The sequence below is a fragment of the Furipterus horrens genome, unplaced genomic scaffold (genome assembly GCF_987537825.1).
Source record: "Furipterus horrens unplaced genomic scaffold, mFurHor1.1.pri manual_scaffold_6, whole genome shotgun sequence".
Taxonomy (NCBI): Eukaryota; Metazoa; Chordata; class Mammalia; order Chiroptera; family Furipteridae; genus Furipterus; species Furipterus horrens.
The window spans coordinates 125725151-125747690 of NW_028327176.1; the positions used below are offsets into that span (position 1 = coordinate 125725151).

The 22540-nt window shown below is 38.3% G+C and overlaps 1 protein-coding gene across 1 annotated transcript in view; it reads left to right on the forward strand.

Annotated features, from left to right (window-relative positions):
* Window positions 1–16461: 16461 nt before the first annotated feature.
* BCKDHB (branched chain keto acid dehydrogenase E1 subunit beta) overlaps window positions 16462–22540 on the forward strand; it is a 199265-nt gene continuing 193186 nt past the window's right edge. Inside the window, exon 1 of the mRNA XM_090280522.1 lies at window positions 16462–16695. Coding sequence (XP_090136648.1) covers window positions 16503–16695 — 193 coding nt within the window. The 5' untranslated portion in view covers window positions 16462–16502. The remainder of the gene's footprint in view (window positions 16696–22540) is intronic.

Genomic DNA, 22540 nt, shown 5'->3' on the forward strand with positions numbered 1-22540 from the left:
GAGAAATATGTGACTGAAGTTACAGTGAGAGGAATAACTTCCTATTGGAGTTTGAGAGGACTTTCTCATTTCTTTATGACTTCATACAGTGGGACTTCAGCTCAGTCCCTACCTCTGGTGAGTTCGTGAGGAGGAAATGACTCAATCTCAATCTTTCTCCTTATTTTCCGTTTCTGCCATGCAGTGGGGCTGGCAGGAACTGTGGTGTTAAGCTCAGCCTTTGACTGTGGTGAGTTTAATTCTGTGTTGAGGGGCAGTGTTAACATGCTCAAGTGACAATGGAATCAAGCCACATTTTCAAACTCAACATTATCAGTAAGAAATCTATTCCTTTGGTGACTGTCATCTGTTTAGTGTGTTTTATTTCTTAATTGGTTCAAAATTCAGGAAAAGAAAGGGTAGTTATTTATTATCCTTCATAAAAGACCTCAGAAATTTTCCAGGTCAACACTTCCTATTTATAAGAAGAGGAAATGATTGCTAGAAAGTTTAGCATACCCAAGGTCACAGTTGCAGTTAAGTGTTCAGAGAGCTTTCTCCTACTGGATTATGGGAGGATGGTGATGGGAGGATAGCAAACTATAAACAGACATAAGAAGCCAGCAGCATGGAGAGGAAGGTGGAAATATAGGCCTGAGTTATAGATTTGTTTAAGACATTATTTTTTTTCCCTGTGGAAATTCTGTTTTTGGTAAGCAAGTCTCTCATTTATTTATGTCTTTCACCTTCAGTACATGTATTTAAAGTTTTTCTCCTCCTCTACATTAGGTAACATGTACCTAGAATATATAAATAAATACAGAAAACATAAGAATATATACAATATACCATTATATGGAAAATATAAGTAAATATTTTCAGTTTGGTGTTTTACATTAAAAATCTTAATCCAGCTGGAATTTTGATATATTTAAATTTCCAACTTAAGTTTAATCATATTAAAATGTTAATTTAAATTTTCATGTCAAAATATCTTTTGTTGGAAAATACATCTTTTTCTCACTGATTTGAAATACCACATGTATCATATATCATTTTTTTATATATGCTTGGGACTATTTCTAAATTTTCCTTTCTGTCCATTGATCTGTTTGACTGTATGTTCCAGTCCCTCCGTGTTGTAGGTAGTGTTGGGCTTCATATGACAATCATCATGGACAGCATGGGAAAGGGTCAGGCACTGCCTTTGAGCTTAGGCTTTGAACCCAGGCTGTATACCTTGCAAATGAATGTATGTCCATAAAGAAGTGAATTAACACTCTGAGTTTATTCATTAGACTAATAAGAAGCAGAAGTAGAAGCCCAACGACAGGGCTTTGAAGGATAAGTACATTTAGAAGAGTGGAAGGAGGAAGAGGAACCTCTAAAAGTAATAACAGAGTGGTAGGAGGGAAGTGGCAGACTAAAGGAGGAGACAGTGGAGTCAGTAGTGTCAAATGTTTTACCTCAGTCCAGAAAGATGAATGCAGAGAAGCTAGGGGTTAGCATGTCACTTTTTAATAGTACTTCCTTTAGGATGACACTTTTAGGGACATGTTTGGGCAGAAGCTAAATATATTTGAGGAAGACCGTCATCATGGTTAGCCCCATTTGCTTGTTATGGTCCTGTTTCTTTTTAACAGAAACTATGTGTGACATCTTCATTTTCTAGGACTGCTTGTGAAAAGCTGAGGTCAATTCAAGGGCAGCAGTTGTCAATTTGAGGTTCTTCCTGTCTTGTTTAACTGGAGTAGGTTGTTAAACTTTGGTTTGAATAAATTCCTTTATGACATGTATTTTAAAAAGCAACATCATTGCAAATATCCATATAAATGCTTAAAATTATTTTAAATGCTAATCCTACTGATCTAGCTCTGCCACTTCTTAAAGAGCTAGATTTTCTGCCACCTCAGCACTTATGCTGGAATGAGTTTCTTTGTTTACTTATCTCCGTTGAGTACTATGTTTATCACTCTGAAGGGAAAACAGATCCTTTCTAAAACAATTCCACCAGCCAACCTTCAAAAGGCAGCTGAAACTGCAGTCTTTGGATGGTAACTGACCAGCCCTCTGCACACTCTCATCATTACATGTACAGTTTTATTTGTGAGGTAACTGCACTGAGCGGGGCAAGGAGGCTAGAAATTTTTTTTTGCCATGGCTGAGAGTGTCCTTTGTGGAATGAGAATTTAGACAAAGCAAAAAAAAACTGTTGAAATGTACAGTGTGAGACACAGTTTTCAAGGGTGTCATTGAGATAATATGTAGAAGAATTTTTCCATGACAAAGAGACTTATAGGGTCACCTACTAAAGAAACAGTTAGGGATCCCATCTCTTTCATTCAGGACCTATGTGCCCCGCCACTTTGAAATCTAGCATATTTAAAGTAGTTTCTTCAAATTAGAGGTTAAACTGGTTAAACAGGATAGTGAGGCCCAGATCTTCACTTGACTGGCCTTCTGCATGCCACCAGAGTTTACAGAACATAGTTTGAAGATTACTATACTTGATAATGTCTTTTTTCTCTGTATTCTATGGTTCTCTTAAACAAGAGTTCCCTCTTTTGAGTATATTAAAGTTTGAGAGAATTGTGAAAATGAAAAATAAACCAATGGAAAGTTCTCTATACTCAAGGTCCTCTTTCAGTGCCACTATCTTCAATATAGCTCTCCTTGACCCTTGGCTAAAATATATATCAAATATTTAATTTTCAACCTTTACACTACATGCGCATAATGAACCTGTTAAAATGCAATGTGAATTCCCAGGCCCTATCCCAGGAGGAACTACTAACATGGTAGATCTGGAGTAGAGTCTGAGATACTGTATCTTTACTTGCATTCTAGCTGATAATGATGCAGTAAATAGTCAGGGACCCACACTAAGAAACACTGCCATATTTTTTATGTACTATTTCTTTCTAGTTTTATTACATACTACATGGATTGCATAATGGTCTCTGGAATGGTTTGTCTATATCTGTTCTAGCTTACACATGTTTTCAATGAAGGAACATTTCTATGCACCAAGGTTTTTTAAATTGGAAAAGAGGTCTCTGTTGGTTGGTGAACCACATACAAATAAGGAAGTAAGAGTAGCTATCTATCTCCCTGATCTCCCATCCCATGGACCCAGGACAGGACCTTATCCAGGTCCAGGAATGCTTCTTCCTCAGGCTGACAGACAATGACGATGACTCTGGAGCCACACCGTTGGGTCATAACATCATCTGAACAAGAACCAGCCATGGTGCCAGTGGAATGGTGGATGGTCTTGAGGCTAGATGAACCATTCCAGAAATTATTATACAACATGGTTTATTTACTTCAGGGATTAAGACTTTTGATTGGATGATTTCTGTCTGGATTATATATTAGTCCCCACACAGTATTCAATAAATATTTGTTAAATAAAAGGGAGAATAAATAAAGTTTACTTTGGTCTGAAACCAGTTCCAAAATGAGTTTGGAGGGAATGACTTTGATTAAATAACCTATCCCCATATGTGCTGTGTTCTTTTATTTGTAAATAGAATATTGTGATGCTTATCTAGTATATATTAATTTTTTAAACCACAAAATATTTTATGACTCTTGGATGTGAGCATTATATAAACATTTTGCATTAATACGCTTTCACTTAAAAATTCCTTATAATATGTCTGTTAAATACTGTACATCCAACATGCAAGCTTATAAAGCATTATAGGCATGGAGATTACTTCTTATATATAAATTTAAGAGTTACTTTAGCTGTTATTTAATTCATACTTCTATAGAGGAATTAAGGGCCATGGTAGACCAAGTAACATAATTTTTAAAGTTATTTGTGTTGAGCCTTGGTTTGAATCCCATTTTCACCCTAATCTTCTGTTTCTCATCTAGAAAATAAAGTTAATACCTACTTCCTAGGAGAGTTGAGGATAAAAATAAAAGGATAAAGTAAAATCTGCAATGTTTGGGGATTGGCCTGTTATTACTTTAAAAAGCAAAGGCAGATACACTGAAATGCTGAAATAAAATTGCTACCAGAAGATGAAATAATAAAGTCATTTTGAAGTTCGCTTGTTCCTCCCAAAATTTGAATTTGAACCTTTCGTGAACATATGCAGTATGCAAATCATTGTACAATTGTATTCAGAAGAGCATTACAAAGTGGCAATCATTTTTATTGTCTCATGCCACCTGGTGTCTTGATCAAGTTACTACAATCCATAATTGTAAATTGTTAAAGAAAAAAATCAGATCTTATATTTATTAGATATTTTTTCTGTGCCAGGCACTGTATTAAACGTTTTATATGTGATAATTAGCTAATTAATATTTATTGAGAAACTTCTATGTACCAGTAAGTATTATGTATTATGTGATTTTATCATCATGATGTCCCTTTAGGTATGTTTTAGTGTTCTTCTCATGAGACTCAGAGACATTAACTTTAACACGCAAGGTCATACATACAGCCAGAGATGGAAGAATTGCTATTTGAATCAGTTCCTCTCACTGCCTCTATAGTGTATAACTGCTACTCTAATTTATTTATGTAGCCATTTCTCTTTTACAGAATGATGATGAAGATGCTTCCAATATCACAACTTTATCAATAAACCTTTATCACCATCTACTTCGACTTACTATCATACCACTTTATGCAAATGTAAGATCCTTGAGCAGTATAATCCCATTTCACCCCCATCCTTTGTACTATTGCTGTCATACATTTTACATCCAAATATATCATATACCCCACAATAAAATGTTATAATTATTACTTTAAATAATTACTTGTCTTTTGATGGAATTAATAAATGGAAAAGGATAATAGTTTTTGTGTTTGTTCACCTATTTACCATTTTAAAAATTCTCTTCATTCCTTATATCTGCATTTTTCCTTTCATTTCTGATTCTAGTAACTTGATTTTTCTCTCTTTTTTCTTGGTCAATGTAGCTAAATGTTCACCAATTTTCCTGATCTTTAAAAAGAACCAGCTTTTGGTTTTGTTGATTTTTTTCTATTGTTTCCTATATATTTTCCCCATTAACTTCCATTCTATTTTTATTATTTCCTCTTTTTTTGTTGTCTGCTTTAGGTTTGGTCTACTCTCTTTTCCCAGTTTTTTAAAGTGGGAAATTAGGTAGTTGATTAGACCTTTCTTGTTTTTTTATCAGATGCATTTACAAATATAATTTCTGTTGTAAGAACTGCTCTAGCTATATCCCACAAATTTTGATATGTTATATCTTCATTTTCATTCATCTCAGAGTATTTTCTAATTTTTCTTTTGATTTTTTTGACCCATTGGTTATTGGGGGTATGCTATTTAATTTCACATACTTGTGAGTGTCCCCAATTTTTTTGTTATTGATTTCTATTTCCATTCCATTGTAGGAAGAGGACATACTTTGTATTGTTTCTATTCTTTTGTATGTATTGAGGTATATTTTTTGGCCTAACACATGGTGTATCCTAGAGAATGTTCTGTGTGCTCTTGAGAAGAATGTATAATCTGCAGTGTTGTTGGGTTAAGATGTCATAGATGTCTGTTTGGTTAGTTGGTTTATGGTATGTTCAAGTTGCATTTTCTTGCTAATCTTCTGCCAGTTGTTCCATCCATTACTGAAAGTAGAGTTTTGAAGTCTTCAATTATTATTGTTGAATTGTCTAGTTCTCTCCTCTTTTCTGTCAAATTTTGCTTTCTGTTTTAGTGTTCTATTGTTAGGTTGCATATATCTCTCTGATGGATTGACTCTTTAATCATTATAAAATGTCCCTATTTATCAACTACATTTGTTTTAAAGTCTATTTAGTCTGATATTAGTATAGCCACTTTACCTTTTTTATGGTGGCTGTTTGCATGTTATATCTTTTTCTATCGTTTTACTTTTATATCTTTGAATCTAATGTGTGTTTCCTGCAGATAACACTTAGCTGCATCTTGTTTTGTTTTGTTTTGTTTTTTTCCCAGTCTGACAATCTCTGCCTTTTTCTGCCTCTATTGAAATGACCAGTTTTTCTTTTTTAGTCTGTTTGATGTGGTAAATTGCACTGACTCTGTCAAATGTTAAACCAAACTTGCATTTCCATATATAACTCACTTTATTATCTTTTCTAGAATTTTGTTGTGTATTTTTACATCTGTGTTCATGAAGAACATTTTTTAGTTTTCCTTTCTTGTAATGTCTTTATCTGATTTTAATATGAGTGTAATGCTATCATCATAGAATGAGGTGCAAAGTGTTACCTATCATCTGTATCTTGGTAATTTTTTTTATTGAGTTGGCAATATTTATTCCATATATATTCGGTAGAGTTCACCAGTGAAGCTATATGAGCTTGGAGTTTTCTCTACGGGAACATTTTAAAATATCAATTTAATTTCTTCAATAGGTAAAAGACTATTCAGATTTTCTTCTTGCTCTAAACACAATGTTTCCTAAACTCTCTTCACCTCTGTAAGCCTAATGCCAAGTTTGTTTAGTCTTTACTTACGCATGAGTTTGGAGCTTATTGACTTACGTGTCATAATTATTCTGTAGATATCAATTGTATTTAATTTATTTTCCCTTTTACTATATTTATTTTTTTAAGGGAAGATGTAGGGGATTCAGATATATGAGGCCAACTTTCAGAAGTATAATAGTCTTCCAGTGACAATGTTTCAGCCTATGTCGAAGAATCCAGAGGTAGGACTTTCATGGTGCAATTTTCATGACTGGAGGGACCAGACGTGTGCCTCCCAGGTAGGATGACTCTACAGTCATTAGGTTTTCTTTTGACTTCCAAGCACCAGTTGCCCCTTTGGTAGGTAGCAGCTCCTTGACTTATGTTTGGGTAATCTTATCTTTTAGTTTGTATATAGCTGTGGTTTATAAGATACCCCTTTGTTTCTGAGTCAAGGGATGGCAATGAACTGATCTGGGCTAACAAGATTCTTTCCTCCAGGAACTGAATCATGAACAGAATCACTCAAAGACAGATAAAATCACTGGAGTCAGTTTATCCTAGGGGTTTTAATATCTCCATATGTTACTACATTACTTCTGGTTGCCGGAATCTCCTGGGCTGCCCTAGTTTCTGAGCTGTTTGTTTCTTCAATTTTTGTGAGCTATCCCTTATTTTCTAAAGTAATTAAAGTTCTGCTTAAATAAGCCAGCCGTGTTTCAGTAACTTGTAACCAAACAAACTGATAAAAATGTGAGTCGGGTGAGGTGGTGGCTGTTCTTTTCTAGACAGAGTACATAGTGTATAGAAAGACTGCATGGTGTTTATAGGGTTTGTATATATGATATGTAGACCATTTTATCAAAGACACTGGATGCATGGTGGGGAGCTAATAAAAAATGCAGGTGCTCTACCCTGGGCCTAGAGAATAAGAATTTCTCAGGAATCTGGGACTCTGAAATTTGAACAAAATCTCAGGGATTGTTCTACAAAATACATTGGAGAAACAAAGTATAAGGGCATAAGTTTTTAGATTTGAAAAATAGAAGTTGGAATAATTTAAGATGTTTAAACTGAGGTTAGCCATTTAATTTCTCTGAGCTTGTTTTCTCATCCACTCAAGGATGATAGTAAGGCCTTGTTCATCAATCTATTTTGAAATACTGAAATATGTATATAAAGAATTTTTATGTTGCCTTAACAGAGAACAGTTTCATCATTTGTGGATGTTTAGATTTCAAAATCTAATATGTCTAAGGTAAAATTTGTGAGTAGTCAAAACTGTGATTGAAAATAATTTAATACACAATAATAACATGTGGCCACATTTATGCATTATGTTATGGATAAATATACTGTCTTTCAGTAAGTACACAAATGAGAATTTTCCTGATAAGTTAGAACAGGTTAGAAGAGCTGAACATCATGTAATCAAGTTGGCTTGTGCTTAGAAGTCATGTTCTATAAAAAATATACACAACTTTACATTCTCATTGTTTCTCACTCATGCTCTGTGTCAGACAAGGGTGGGTAGGGGGTAGTGTCACTCCAGGAATAGACTGATGACTGCTCATGTCTAGAATGTTGCTAGTTGATGAAGCAGAGGAAGGATACCTAAATAACTGGACGCCAGCTCTTAAATTCTGCCACCCAGCAGTAGCTGTCTACACTTGCACTAAAATTCTTTGGCAAAGCAGGGTCACATTGCCATGCCTAATTTCAGGTGGCTGGGGACCTGCAATCTCCCTGAGTTCTTAGAAGCAGAGGGAATGGAAATACTTGTGAGTACTGCTAATGTTTACCACATGGGGCCTGGACATCAATATATTTAGAAAACTTCCTACTTGATTCTAATGTGAAGTCAAGGTTGGATTGCACTGATCGAGAGTTTATATTTTTTTCATAAAAGGGAGGAAAGAATCTCCTGCTGTCCTGTAAGTGTCATATTAATTTTGTGCAGGTTAAATGTGTGCATGATGTGACATAGGTAGGCATCTATTTTACCTGTGCCTCGGGGTGGTTTACATGATGCAGAGAACAAATTGTCATGGATCATTGGTGATGGCCACTGCTCACTTGCTCCTGTTTTCTTACCTTTTTTCCCACACTGATCACCATCAAGCATTCCCAGTATTCTCACAAAGTCTCTGATGCCTTCAGGAGTGCCAATTGTTCAAGGGTTTAAAATGAGATAAATGGATAAAAGTCACAACAGAGAAGAAATGGAGATAAGTTAACATATACATCTCAAAAATTTCTTTTCATTCCAATACTCATGATTAGGTAAGCCATAACTTTAATTAGGCTTTTAGAAACCTGGCAATATTCACAAATTATCTTGGGAATTAAGAAAAAAATCACAACTGCCAGGCTGGCATGTATTTTTGTTTATAGATAGGTGGATCTTTCCGTAACATTATACATAAAGGCAGATATCAATATTTGGAGCAGTGTTCTGAACCATCATTTGTATCTAAATCCTTCCACCAGGCTGTACACAAATGCCGGATAATGTCACTTTGAAGGATGCCCGTTCTGTAGTGACTGCTCACAGGGTTTCTGTTCATATAGAATGGTTTAGGTTCCTAAAAGACTATCTTAGTGAACCTTAAGCCCCTGCAGGAAACGAGAAGCCAGAAAGAAGTTGTCTGGATGCTTGAGAAGTGGGGAAAGAGGGATAATTCACATGCTGAATGGTATAGGCGACTGATCCATGGGTTGGCTTAAAATAATGTTCACGAAAACACAATGCCTTGGTCATGCAAGGCTCTCAGTACATGGCAGTGAATAGTAGTAGGACCAGATTCTTAAAATTGGAAAGATCCCAAACAACCCCTAAATGAAGCACCAATTCTCTCAAAAAGCTCCTCCAATAATGTTCATCCACCCTGTACTTGACTATCTCCAATGATAGAGAATTCATTATTTACCAAGAGAGTCTACTAAATAAGTTCTTTATATTGAGTTGCAATTTGCTTCTTCTGTTTCTTGTTATTACCTCTGGAATCAAACAGCAAATTAAATCCTTTTATCACAAGAAAGCCCATTAAACATTTAAGGAGAATTGAAATATTACTTTAAAAATCTTATATAGACCAAGGATCTTGTTTAACTATTCCCAAAATCAAAAAATATCACATTGAAAAAAAACTATTTTTAAAAAAGATTTTATTTATTTATTTTTAGAGAGAGGGAGAGGGAGGGGGGAAGAGAGGCTGCGAAACATCAACATGCAAGAGGTACATTGATCAGTTGACTCTCGCATGCCCCTAACTAGGGACCTGCCTGCAACCCAGGCATGTGCTTCGACCAGGAACCGAACCAGCAATCCTTTGCTTCACAGGCCAGCACTCCATTCACTGAACCACACCAACCACAGCTGCACAAAAATCTATTAACAATATACAGAAACTCTTGAATAATGCAAGCATTCCAGAAAATTCATCAAAAGCGTCCAGCTTCTGTTCTGTCACCAAGACTCTGGCTATTATGGGTTAAATTGTATCCATCCCCCAAAAGATATGTTAAATCTAACCTCCAGTAACTAACATCTGGTACTTCAGAATGTGACCTTATTTGGAAACAGAGTTGTACATGTAATTAGGTAAGTTAGAATGAGATCATACAGGAGCAGGGTGGGCTCCTAATTCAACAAGACTGATATCCTTGTAAGGAGATAACCACGTGAAGACACCAAAAAAACAAGAAAGGAAGAAGAGTAAAGATATTCTGAGGCAGCTGCAAGCCAAAGATTGCTGACAAACCTCCAGAAGGTAGGAAGAGACAGGGAAGGATTCCTTTACACGTTTCAGAGAGAGCATGACTCTGCCAACACTTCCAAGTTGGACTTCCAACCTCCAGAACTATGGGACAATACACTTCTGCACCCAGTGGTACTTGGTTTGTTACAGCCACCTTAGGAGACTAATACACTGGCTTTGACTGTATTTTGGACTTTCTTTTTGGAATGATCCCCACAGGATCATTCTCTGTAGTAATCAGCAAAGCAAGGAAAATCATGTAGTTTTTCCATTTAAATATACCCACATCTGAACTGGAACCAAGTTTAGAGTCCATGAACTAATACATATGTTGTCAAAACCATGCTACAGGGGATACATTTCCTAATCCACATACAGCAGTCCCTTGCTTTATTGCAGTTCACTTATCGCAGCCTCACTGTATTGTGGGATTTTAAAAAATATTTATTTATCGCGGATTTTTTGCTATATCGCAGGATTTTGTGGTACCGTATACGTATATTGTTAAAGTTATGTAGGTTTAAGAGTGTAGAATAAATGTAAGGTTCCTACTTGGCGGGGGGTGGGGGGGGAGCGGGGGTGTCTGGAATGTAATACCCGTGATAAGTGAGGGAGTATTGTATTTAGATGTACAAATATAACTTTCTTATTTTTCTATAACTTGATATTTAAACAGCAGCTTTGGTGAGATATTTTTATGGCATTAAATTTACCCTTTTAGTGTTTTTTTTAATGCTTTCACAAAATTGTGCAACTATCACCATTATTTAATTTAGAACATTTTCCTCACTCCCTCAAAAAGCTTCATACTTAATAACAGTCAGTCCCAATTACTGCTTTATCCCAGCCTGTGGCAATTACTAATTGACTTTATGTTTCCATTGATTTGATTATTCTGTACATTTTGTATATATGCAATTGTACAGTAAGTTGTCTTTTATGAATGGCTTCTTTCACTTACATTAACGTTTTCAAAGTTCATCCACCTAACATTTCATTTATTTTTATTGCTAAATAATATTTCATTGTGTGGATATATTATGTTTTTTAAAAAGATTTGTTATTTTTTTAGAGAGAGGGGAGGCAAGGGAGAAAGAGAGGGAAACATGGATGTGAGAGAGAAACATCAGTTAGTTGCCTCTGTATGTGCCCCAGCTGGGGACAGAACCCACAACCCAGATATTTGCCCTGATTGGGAATTGAACTGGTGACCTTTCACTTTGTGGGACGATGCCCAACCAATTGAGCCACACCCATCAGATATACTATGTTTTGTTCATCCACATCAGTTGATGAATATTTGGATTGTTTCTACTTTTTGGCTACTATGAACCATGCTGCTATGGACATTTGTGTACAGGTTTTAGTGTGCCCATAGTTTTTCCTTTTTTTAAAAATAATTTATTTGTGACTTCCGGCCAAGATGGAGGCTTAGACGGACACGCTAGGTCTCCCTCTACAACTAGAGAGGAATACAACTACTTCAAAACAAAGGATAACTAGAAATTCCAGAAAATAAAACTACACGGAAGCCCAACATATGAAGTTATAAACCAGCGGTGCCATTTGGGCAGGTAAGAGTTAAAGAGGGCAACGCTGTTTGCGGTCGCACCTGGGACAGCGGCGGGGCAGCGAAAAATCCCGGCGGCAGTCAAGCCCCTGGCAGTGCGCGACCCCAGCGCTGGGGAAAGCAACCACCGCATCGCCTTGAACAGTGAGGCCCAGGGGGGCGGGAGGATGGATCCCGGTCTCCTAGCTGAATAACTGTGTGAATCCATCTTAGACCCCCGCCCCCAAAGAAAGCACCACAGGGCTGCGAAATAGGTCGCAGACAGGCTCCGGTCGCTGAATTATGACGCGTACACAGGCACTGCCCCCTATAGCCGGCCCAAGAAAACAAAACGCATCTGTCAAAATGAGGCAGACAACTATAGAAATCCCGGTGGCACAGCTCACCAGGCAGCAGATAGAGAAACTGACAGATGAACAGATAAGAAACCTGTCAGAGGCTCAGTTCTGGGCCATTGTTATCAGGTGGCTTACAGAATTCACAAAAGAGCAGGAAAAAGATAAGAAAGAAGCGAAAAACATTCATAACAAAAGGAACAAAACCACATACGAGACAGATGGTGAGGAAAAAAAATCCAGAGTTCATTTCAACAAACTGGAATATGGAGAAGGAACAAGCAGTCAACCAATGCAGCGAGAGGAAATGGGAAGCAACAATGAGAGGATCAGAAACCTCTGGGACAGCTATAAAAGGCCCAACATAAGAATCATTGGTTTGCCAGAGAGTGAGGAAGATGAACTAGAACTTGAAAAATTGAGTGAAAATATAATAAAGGAGAACTTCCCAGACTTGGGGAAGGGAATAGACATGCAGGTCCAGGAAGCAAGGAGAGTTCCCAAGAGACTGGACCCAGGGAGAACCACTCCAAGACACATTATAATCAAAATGTCAAAAATTAAAGATAAAGAGAGAATCTTAAAAGCAGCAAGAGAGAAGAAAAGAATTATGTACAAAGGGGTCCCAATTAGACTATCAGCTGACTTCTCAAGGGAGACCCTACAGGCAAGAAGGGACTGGCAAGAAATATTCAAAGTAATGAAAATCCAAAACCTACAACCACGAATACTCTATCCAGCGAAATTGTCATTCAGAATAGAAGGACAGAGAAAGTGTTTCCAGGACAAAATAAAACTGAAAGAGTTCATTAGATCCAAACCACTGTTATATGAGATGTTAAAGGGACTGGTTTAAAAAACAGAAGCTAGGGAGATGAAACAAAGGCAAACTAAACAGGCAACGAGAGTGGAAAAGGAACTGTGGGTACGGGAAGCATATTGGGGGGAGGTCAACAGGGAGGGGGAGTGGGGAGAGGGAGGGAGATGATATAGGAATTGGGGATCATGGTAGGAGGGAATGGAATAGACGGAGAGAGGTTGGGAGGAACTGTATGCACAACTAATGGACATAATCTAAAAGGGGGGGACAACTGGAGGGAGGGGGACCACCGGGTGGAGGGGAGCAGAGGGAAGGGAAATTGGCACAAATGTAATATTTTAATCAATAAAACACATTAAATCTGAAAAAAAAATAATTTATTTGTTTATTTTTAGAGAGAGGAGAAAGGTGAAAGAGAGGGAGAGAAACATCACTGTGTGGTTGCCTCTCACTTGCACCCCCAACTGGGGACATGACGTGCAACCTAGTCATGTACCCTGACTGGGAATTGAACCAGTGACACTTGGCTTGCAGGCTGATGCTCAATCCACTGAGCCACAGCAGTCAGGGTTTTGCACACAGTTTTTATTGATATTTATTTTGGATGTTTACTTAGGTGTGGAATTTCTGGGTCATATGATAAATATTATTAACATCTTGAAGAGCGATAAGCTCTTATCCACTGCAACTGCATCATTTTACATTGCCACCAGCAATGTATAAGGGGTTTAGTTGCTCCTTATCCTAACCAACACTTTCTATAGATGTCTTATTGTAGCCATCCTAGTGGCTGTGAAGTTGCATCTCATTGTGGTTTTGCTTTGTATTTCTCTAATGAGTAATAATGTTGAACTTCTTTCCATGTGCTTATTGACCATTTGTATATTTTCTTTGGAGAAATATCTATTCAAAACCTTAGCCCATTAAAAAAAATACTTTATTTTTATGACAGTTTAAAGGTTACAGAAAAATCCAGCAGCAAGCCCAGAGAGTTCTTATATATCCCTTCTCCTCACACAAACACAGACTTGCCCACTAACATTCTATTCCACAGTGGTACTGTTGCTATGGTCAATGAACCCATATATATCATTATCACCTAAAGATCACAGTTTACTTTAGGGGTTGTCCTTGATATTTTACAGACTATAGGTTTTGACAAATGTATAATGATATGTATGTCCCATTACAGTATCATACAAAATAGCTTCACTGCCCTTAAAATCCTTTGTGTTGTCTATTCACCTCCCTCTCTCCAAACCCCTGACAAATGCTGATATTTTTGTCTCCATAGTTTTTGCTTCTCCAGAATGTTATATAGTTGGAATCATATAGTATATAGTCTTTTCAGATTGGCATCTTCACTTAGTATGTATGTAAGATTCCCCATGTTTTTTCATGACTTCATAGCTCATTTCTTTTTAGCGCTGAATAGTATTCCATTGTACCACAGTTCATTCAATCACCTTCTGATAAAGGACATCTTGGTTGCTTCCAGATTTTGGCAATTATGAATAGAGATGCAATAAACATTTCTGGGAAGGTTTTTTTTTTTTTGTGTGTGTGTGTGTGGGGGGCATAGGTTTTCAATTCCTTTGGGTAAATCATAAGAAGCATGATTGTTAAATCATATAGTAAGAGTTTTGTAAGAAACTACCAAACCATATTCCAGAGTGGCTGTACTATTTTGCATTACCACCAATGAATGGGAATCTACATATTTTTTAATTGGGTAATTTTCTTTTTTATTAAGTTTAAGAGTTTTTAAAAAGTATATTCTGGATATAAATCCCTTACCATGCTGCTGCTGGACCTCCTCAAGTTTCTTGGACTTTGATACCATATCTACATCTCTCCTGGCATATGAGAGAAGCATTCTTCTGTTCCAAACACCATGCCATGGTCAAAAGTATGATACTCTTCTAGGCCCAGCTACAAAGAAAGACACTTGCAGTCCTTTGTGTTCTATTACTCTACCTTTATGGAACGTGGGAAAAACTGGCTCTTAAATTAGCATGCTCTTTGTAACCTTTTGTTTAAGTCATATTTTATACCCTAAGTCATTCAGGTTCTTGAGGTTTAACACTCAGAAACCAATCTTTAAATGTTAAAGTCTTTTCTCCAATTATTGTCTCTGCCATTGGTTTAAAATCTATTTTATAATTCAAAAGAAAGAATTTGACTCCTTTGCTAGTTGCCTCTTTGATGCCTCTGGTTGAGTTTGATTGGGAACAGGTAACAAGATATAAGGATAAAATATTACAAGATATTATGTTGCTGTACAAGAGGGGTGTTCAAAAGCTGAGTCTAAACAGGTACAGGTTGCACAAGTAGTGAAGCTCAGTGACAGAAAGTGAGCCAAGAGTCATTCTTAAAGATAATCTTTGCTTATCTTTCTCAATTTCCAAAATTCCAGGAAAATGGCAGCCATTTCCCAACTTAATATCAATGAAATGTGGCCAGGGTGGGTCCCACTTTAATAAGATATACATTTCCATGGTTCCCAGGCAGATGGTGTAGTGCTGTCAGGAAAAAATAAAAACAACAACAAAGAAGTGATTTGCTGGGCAGACACATCTGTTGGTGCTCTTTTTTGTTCCTGACTGCATGTAGTTGGAAGTTCAAACTTCTTAACCAGCATATGAAGACCTTCAAAATTTTGGGCCTGTCCTTTCCCACCCTCCTGCTCTCATCTGATGAAAACACTTTCACTCTTGTTTCTGTCACATTATACTATGACTTGTAAATTCATGGACAGAGAGGGTATCCTTTTAAATATTTGGATTTTTAAAAAAAATTACAAAATTGATTATTTTAAATGTAAATTAATGACTCAAATTCTCCAGGTTTCTAGGCTAATTAGAAAAAACCAGTCAGGTCATTTTCCCTGCACCTGGGCAAAAATGCATCGACTATCTAATAAGTGGATTTGCAGGAAGAAATCTAAGTTTCTCTCTTTCACTGTCATCTAAATTAAAAGAAGTCAAAACAAAAATATACAGGCTTATTAAGCATTCAAGAAGGCGTTGAATAAAGAACTGAGGTTTTGAGTAGTGCCTCTGTTTTCTGAAACTCAAAACCAATAACCAATAAGTAATCTTTCCTCCCTTTACTTCCAGGATATAGAAGAAAAGAATAGGAGAGGATAAAAAAAGGGTTACATTTCAAAAGAAAAAGTATAAATGTTAAAATGAAAAAGCCATCGAAACTGACATTGTAAATGACATTGGAATCGAACAAATCCACGGATACCCCACGAATACTGAGGAACTTTGCAGAACCACGTCAGGATGCTGGATCTGCTCCACTGACTTTGGGAATGCTCCACCTCCAGGAACAATTTCATTGGAACTCACTTGCCCACAACCATGTCGCCTCCGCCTCCCCCAAACACCGCCTCTTCCGCATGCGCACATCGGCAAACGCTGTTTGGCTTTTCTCCATGCCTAGCCCACCCCTGAATTCCGAGCTCCGATTGGTTCGTTTCACGGAACCGCCCCTTCAGCCGAACCAATGTGGAAGCTGCCTTTGTGCTCCGCCCTTTCTGCCGGCAGTGTGCGGCGGCGCAGCTTGCAAACCCCGGCAGCGAGTGGGTATGGCTGCTGTACCTGCGACGGCGGGCCGGCTGTTGCTCAGTGCGTCTAGAGCCAGGGGTCACTGGCGTCGGCTGTGTAGTGCTGGGCCGCTGCGGGGCTTCCTGCAGCCCGCCTCAGCTGGCGGGAATGCAGCCCAGAGGCGGCAGTTGGCTCACTTCACTTTCCAGCCGGACCCGGAGCCACAGGAGTACGGTGAGCTAGGGGCTGCCCTATGCGCTCCCACTGCAACCCAGGCTCGCGGGCAACCTGCACAGAATCCACGCCCTGCTCTCTAGAGCTCTTCCTACATTAGGGTCCGACTGTGATTTTCTCCTGGGTCTATTTTTGTGACTTCAAACTCTTGAGAGGCAGCCCTTATGCACCCTCGACCTGGAGGAGAGGACACACTGAAGTCTGGAAGGGCCCGAGGATGGAGGCGTGGTGCCGAGGGGACGCCTCCCTTTCTCTGTTCTCCATCCTTGGTTTCCCAACCTTCGCCTTAGTGTTAACCCAGCTTGCCTGGGGCTAGGCCAATAACAATAGGCAGCGATATTTAAAAGAAAGATTCTTTTTTCTTTTTTTCCTTTGGCAGGTTAGAGAAAATGGAGAAAGCAAGTAATTGAATTGATTTTCCCAAGGTCACAGAATAGGTTCTTAGTAATGGGAAAGAATCCAGGCTTCCTTTCTAAGCCTAGTCCCGAGCTTGTGCTGGGCTGGGCTGCCACTCAGCCAAAGAAGGGTAATCGATGTAGGTGAAGGGAGGAAGAGGCCATCTAGTGCTTCCAACGGTAGGAAGGACATGGGGACATCCAAACCTGTAGATAATTTTTATAAAAATAGTTTTGATCCAAATAGGATATAACTGGAAGCAAGATCTCTACAGACTGAGATAAATGCGTTGGAGAATAATAATTTGCACTTTCTGTTGTGCATTTGAAATTAAAGAGGGAACTAAAGAAGATTACATAAAGGTGGGGGAAAGCAGATGATGATGGGAATTACAGGATAGTTAAGATTATGTGCTCTCTTGCATGCTTTAGAAGCGAGGGTCTGAAAGGGCCATTTCACTGGTGTGTGAACCTAGGCACAGAAACAATAAATAAGGCTTACTTAAAGCAAAGATGAGCCTTTTAGTAAAGAATTTATATGCTTAGAAAGTGACTACCCACCAGGACCTGCCCAGTTAGGAATTTATAATCAGATCACCCTGTGAGATTATGATAGGGGAACTCAAGAGTTAAAGATTTTAGCCTTAGTTGATAGGCATAAGTGATTAATGCCTGTGGAGAGCTGTTATTCCAGGAGGTGGAATGCTCAACCTACACCTACAACTGTGACACCAGGAGGTGGGTCCACAAGCAGTTCAGCCTTTGTGCCCTAAGGGGTCTGCAAGCAGTTGAGATGATAACTGAGCCATTGTGTTCCAGGGAGGGAAGACTTTGACTCAGATAAAGAATTGTTGATCAGCAGATAAAGAAATACTAGGAGAATTAAGGCAGGACTGCAATTCCTATCTGATGAACCTTTTCCCAAACCCCTTATCCCCTGTTTCCTTCTCCCTATAAAAAAGGTGAGCTTGAGATGAGATATTAAGATGGTTTTTGAGGGTACAAAACCTGCCATCTTCTCAGATTTTGGGCATCTGAATAAACCACCCATAAATATTCAATTCTTATCTCTACTTATCAATTCTGGTAGCACAAACTCCTTTTCCAGTTTCAGTTACTTTACTTTTTGTCCACAGATATAAAAGGAGCTCAGAGGAGAGATCTGGATTGTAGATATCCATTTGGGAGGCACCAGCATGTGGATGGTTTAAAAGCCGTTTTGAGATTGTGTAGGGAAGGAGCCAGCAAAAAGAAGGGAAGCATCATCACTTGCCTTGTCATGACTGAACTACCAGGTGCCTTGAGAGGGGGGAACCTAGGGACCTTAGTCACAATCCATTCAACTTTAAGTCTTTTTAAGGGCCTCTCTATTTGGTTACTCCTGGACCCCCTACCCCTGTCCCAGTACTATTTACTTTCTCCCTTTTCCTCGATATGCAGTAATACTGGCACCTTAAAAAGGCATTTGTGTTTGTAGATCCTGCATTTACATTTTAACATTAAATGTTCTGTCTCTGATATTTGGATTCTCTCTGAAACTTACTATATGGGGTAGAGAAGGCAACACTGCTTAATAAAGCTTAGAATGAGGTAGAGGTACATACCTGGCACCTATAAAGGGATTCCTGGAAAATAAGGTATCTGGAGAGGTGGAAGAGGTTTTGTTGGGGGTAAATAGGTAGTTTCTTAGCCATCTTCCCATTTCACAATGTAGTGAATGCCAGTTTAAGCCACTGAAATACTCATTCATCATGCTCCCATAGGCATATATTGATTGTCATGTATGTTTTAGGCACTGAGCTAAATGCCAAGATTTCTAAGGAGTGTGATGAGGCAGTGTTATAATATGTAGGTCTACAGCAAGGACTAGGCAGCTCAAAGGAGGTGCAGTGCTGAGTTTGTTGGCAAAACTTTCGTTTTTTGTGAAAGTAGACCCTTATTTTCAATATCATAGCTGTGTATTTTTATTTTTTCAGGGTCTAGCTACAAATATACTAACTGTCGACATGACTACTGTTGACCTTATTTATTTCTGGAGACTGCTCCTTTTGTCTCAAGTGCTCTGGCTCTGTGGAAGGCTTCTTTCTCTCTTCAACGCTACTGCCTGCTGAAGAGTTTTTCAAAATAACTGAATACTCCATCAAACTGTTACTGCAATATCACCTCTCCCCCACCTCTCCTGCAGTCTCTTTGAATTGTGACTTTGGTACATCATTTTTTCTACCCCATTCCTTTCCCTGTAGTGGTTGACTAACAATTTGCTTTGTGTATTTTTATCTTTATTGAAATAGCTGCATGTGTTTATTTCTTCATTCAGTCAACAAATATTTATTGAGTACCTACTACATGTCAGACATTGTAAACACTGAGCTTATAACTCTGATCAAAGGCAGATAAGAATCCCATCCCTCTTAGAGCTTATGCTCTATTGTGTTTCATTCCACTCACATGCCACTTTATTTTTACAGCAGTGATGGCCTAGTTATCCATGATGCCATAAATAACTTTTTTAGTGGTGTTCATAGACCACCTTTTGTCAACGGGAGAGGCCAGGTTCTTCGTGCTGATGCATGTAAAGAATTACAAATCAGCAAAGCTATTAGTGTGCATGCAAAGTTTATTAGTGAATGGGAGAGCAAAAGCAAGGGTGGCCAAGGCTGGGGTGATAAGCTCGCCCTAGGGTGGCCAGAGGCCCTGTGGCCAGAGTGCTAGTCCTTTGTTCTGAGGACTTACATAGTTGGTGGGATGGGGGTGAAGAAGTTACATATTGATTGATGGATAAAGGTGGTGCTAGTTTTTCTCAGGGGAATGTGACTACCCAAACTGAGGTATGTGTGAGGGTCTGTTAACCTGAATCCTTATCTTGCTCCAGACTCCATTTGTTCATCTTGTTGTAAAACACGTAAGTGAAAGGAGGCAGTTAATTATAGTTGGGGCAGTTTCCTAAAGTTACTTATTGGCTTTTTCTGTAAGCATTAGGGACTCCCTCATAAAACATAGCAAGCAGAGGTAGGCAATTAACCAAAGTTTTATGGGTCTTTTCCCTTTGGGCTTATGGACCCTCTCCTGCCTTTCTGGCCTTGGGATGAAAGCACAGTTTCAAATGCTTTCCTTCCCAGATAGTGGAAAGGATATGTAGAATTTCAAGGACTTTCCTCCTCCCGTGCTAGCATAGTGTTTCTTGTGATGTTGGAACACCTGGCAATGTTATCAGACCAGGCCCAAGACTGCTGAGTTAACGAGTGTGACATGTCTCCCTCTGCTTCTAGATTCCTCTTTTAAGTTCTTTGTTAGATAGCAATGGTGAGGGTCCTGCCTTTACTTCCCCTCTGCTACTCATTCTACTGAGACACTTTCTTCTTTTTTCTTTTTAAAGGTCTTACCAGTGGCACAACTTTGGTTAGATTTGCTATAGGTGTGCTTATCTTATCATGAAGGAACACAGGCATATTTTATCAATGGTCTTTGGTGTAAGCTACAAAAGAATAAGTACTTATAAGGAAATCAAATATTTAAAATGATCTTACCCGTAAATAACTTGTGATTTCTTCCTAACATATCCACAAAGCATAGTACAACTTTAAAAAGAATTGAAAGTAGGTGTTGCTCTATTAAAAATTGTCATTTAAGAACATGTTGAGGGTTGGCGGGGAGGGTGGAAAAGTATAGTATAGATTGTTAGTTACAAAATGGTCTTGGGGATGTAAAGTACAGCATAGGGAATATAGTCAGTAATATTGTAATAACTATGTAGGGTGCCGGGTGGGTACTAGAACTATTGTGGTGATCATGTCTTAAGTTATATAAATGTCTAATCAGAATGATGACCATACTGGCCAGTGTCATTGTGGTTTTAATTCGCATCTCTGATGGCTAGTGATGTTGAGCATTCTTTCATATGCCTATGGGCTCTCTGTATGTCCTCCTTGGAGAAGTGTCTGTTCAGGTCCTTTGCCCATTTTTGAATTGGGTTGTCTGTCTTCTTGGTGTTGAGTCATATAAGTTCTTTATATATTTTGGAGATCACTCCCTTATCTGAGGTATCATTGGGAAATATGTTTTCACGTGTCATAAAATTTTTAAAAGCATTTGGTAGTATAGCAGTTATTTCAAAACCCTAAAATTTTGAATTTATTTGAAAAAAAAATTCAGCGGGTGAAAGTTTATGTGCTCACATGGAAATATTACCTTTAAATACCCTTGTAAAGTATTTTTGTGCAAGATAACTAAATTCTTCGTGGTTATCAAACAATACTTTCCAGATTTACTTTGTGTGATTTTTTATTATTAAAACCTTTGCTTTATTCTGACTGTAAATTTGCTGAGCAGCAATGTGATAAAATATCTTGAGAACATTCAGTATTAATTCTAATGGTCAGCAGACTTGAAATACAGTATTCCCTCACTTATCGTGGGTATTATGTTCTAGACCCCCTTATCCCCCGTGAAGTAGGAACCTTACATTTATTCTACACTCTTAAACCTATGTAACTTTAACAACATATGTATACAGTACCTCAAAATCCTGCAATATAGTGAAAAATCCACGATAAATAATTAAATATAATATTTTTAAAAACCCCGCTGTACAGTGAGGCCATGATAAGTGAACCGCGATATAGAGAGGGACTACTATAACTTCTAGCTTAGATGTTTAGGCATTTTTCATCTTCTGAGGTTCTTAGGTATGAAAATCCTAATTGACAAACAAACATCTTACTTTGTGAAATGTATGAGATAGGAGAGTGGGAATGTCATGGTAGTTGAGAAAAAATTTACCCTGAACCATTATCATCTGATGCTGGTCACTAATAAACACTCTGAGTTTTCATAGATTGGACAAGGATTTAAGGAAGGTATCTATTAAATAATATAGCCTTAGCCTCAAGAAAAATAAATTGTGAAGTGATCATGGACATGTGGTGTGATTGTGTTTCCTCTGACAGAGTTGATATAACAATATTTTCTTGCATAAATTCCTGTTATCCCTACCAGGAATAAGTCTAGAAACAGGCCTTTATTCTGGGCACACAGGGCAGCAGGGCAGACCTGATTGGGCATTGCCAAGACTTAAAGTCTGCATTTAGCAGTGTTGAAGGGGTTAGAGAGAAATCTGAGGCTAGAGCAGAGAGAGAAGTAGTAAGCCAGGTTTCCAGTAGTTAATGGAAGATTTAAGATGTCATAGGTCAGAGACTGCCAAGAGTCTGAAGAAGAAGATGGGTTTCCAGGAAAAAAGCGAGTGTCCAGTGTCTCATGGCCAGAGGGTTGAAGGCAATAGCAGTAGCTGTTGTGTCCCACCCTGGGAATTAGACCTTGGAACATACCAGGCTGCTGAGGAGCACATAGGTTAGATGGGGCAGTGGTCAGGGTAAGCCCAGGTATTGAGGGGATTTGATATTAGTGTGGCTGTGGGTTAAAGTGAGCACCGGTGCAGAGATTAGACACTGAAA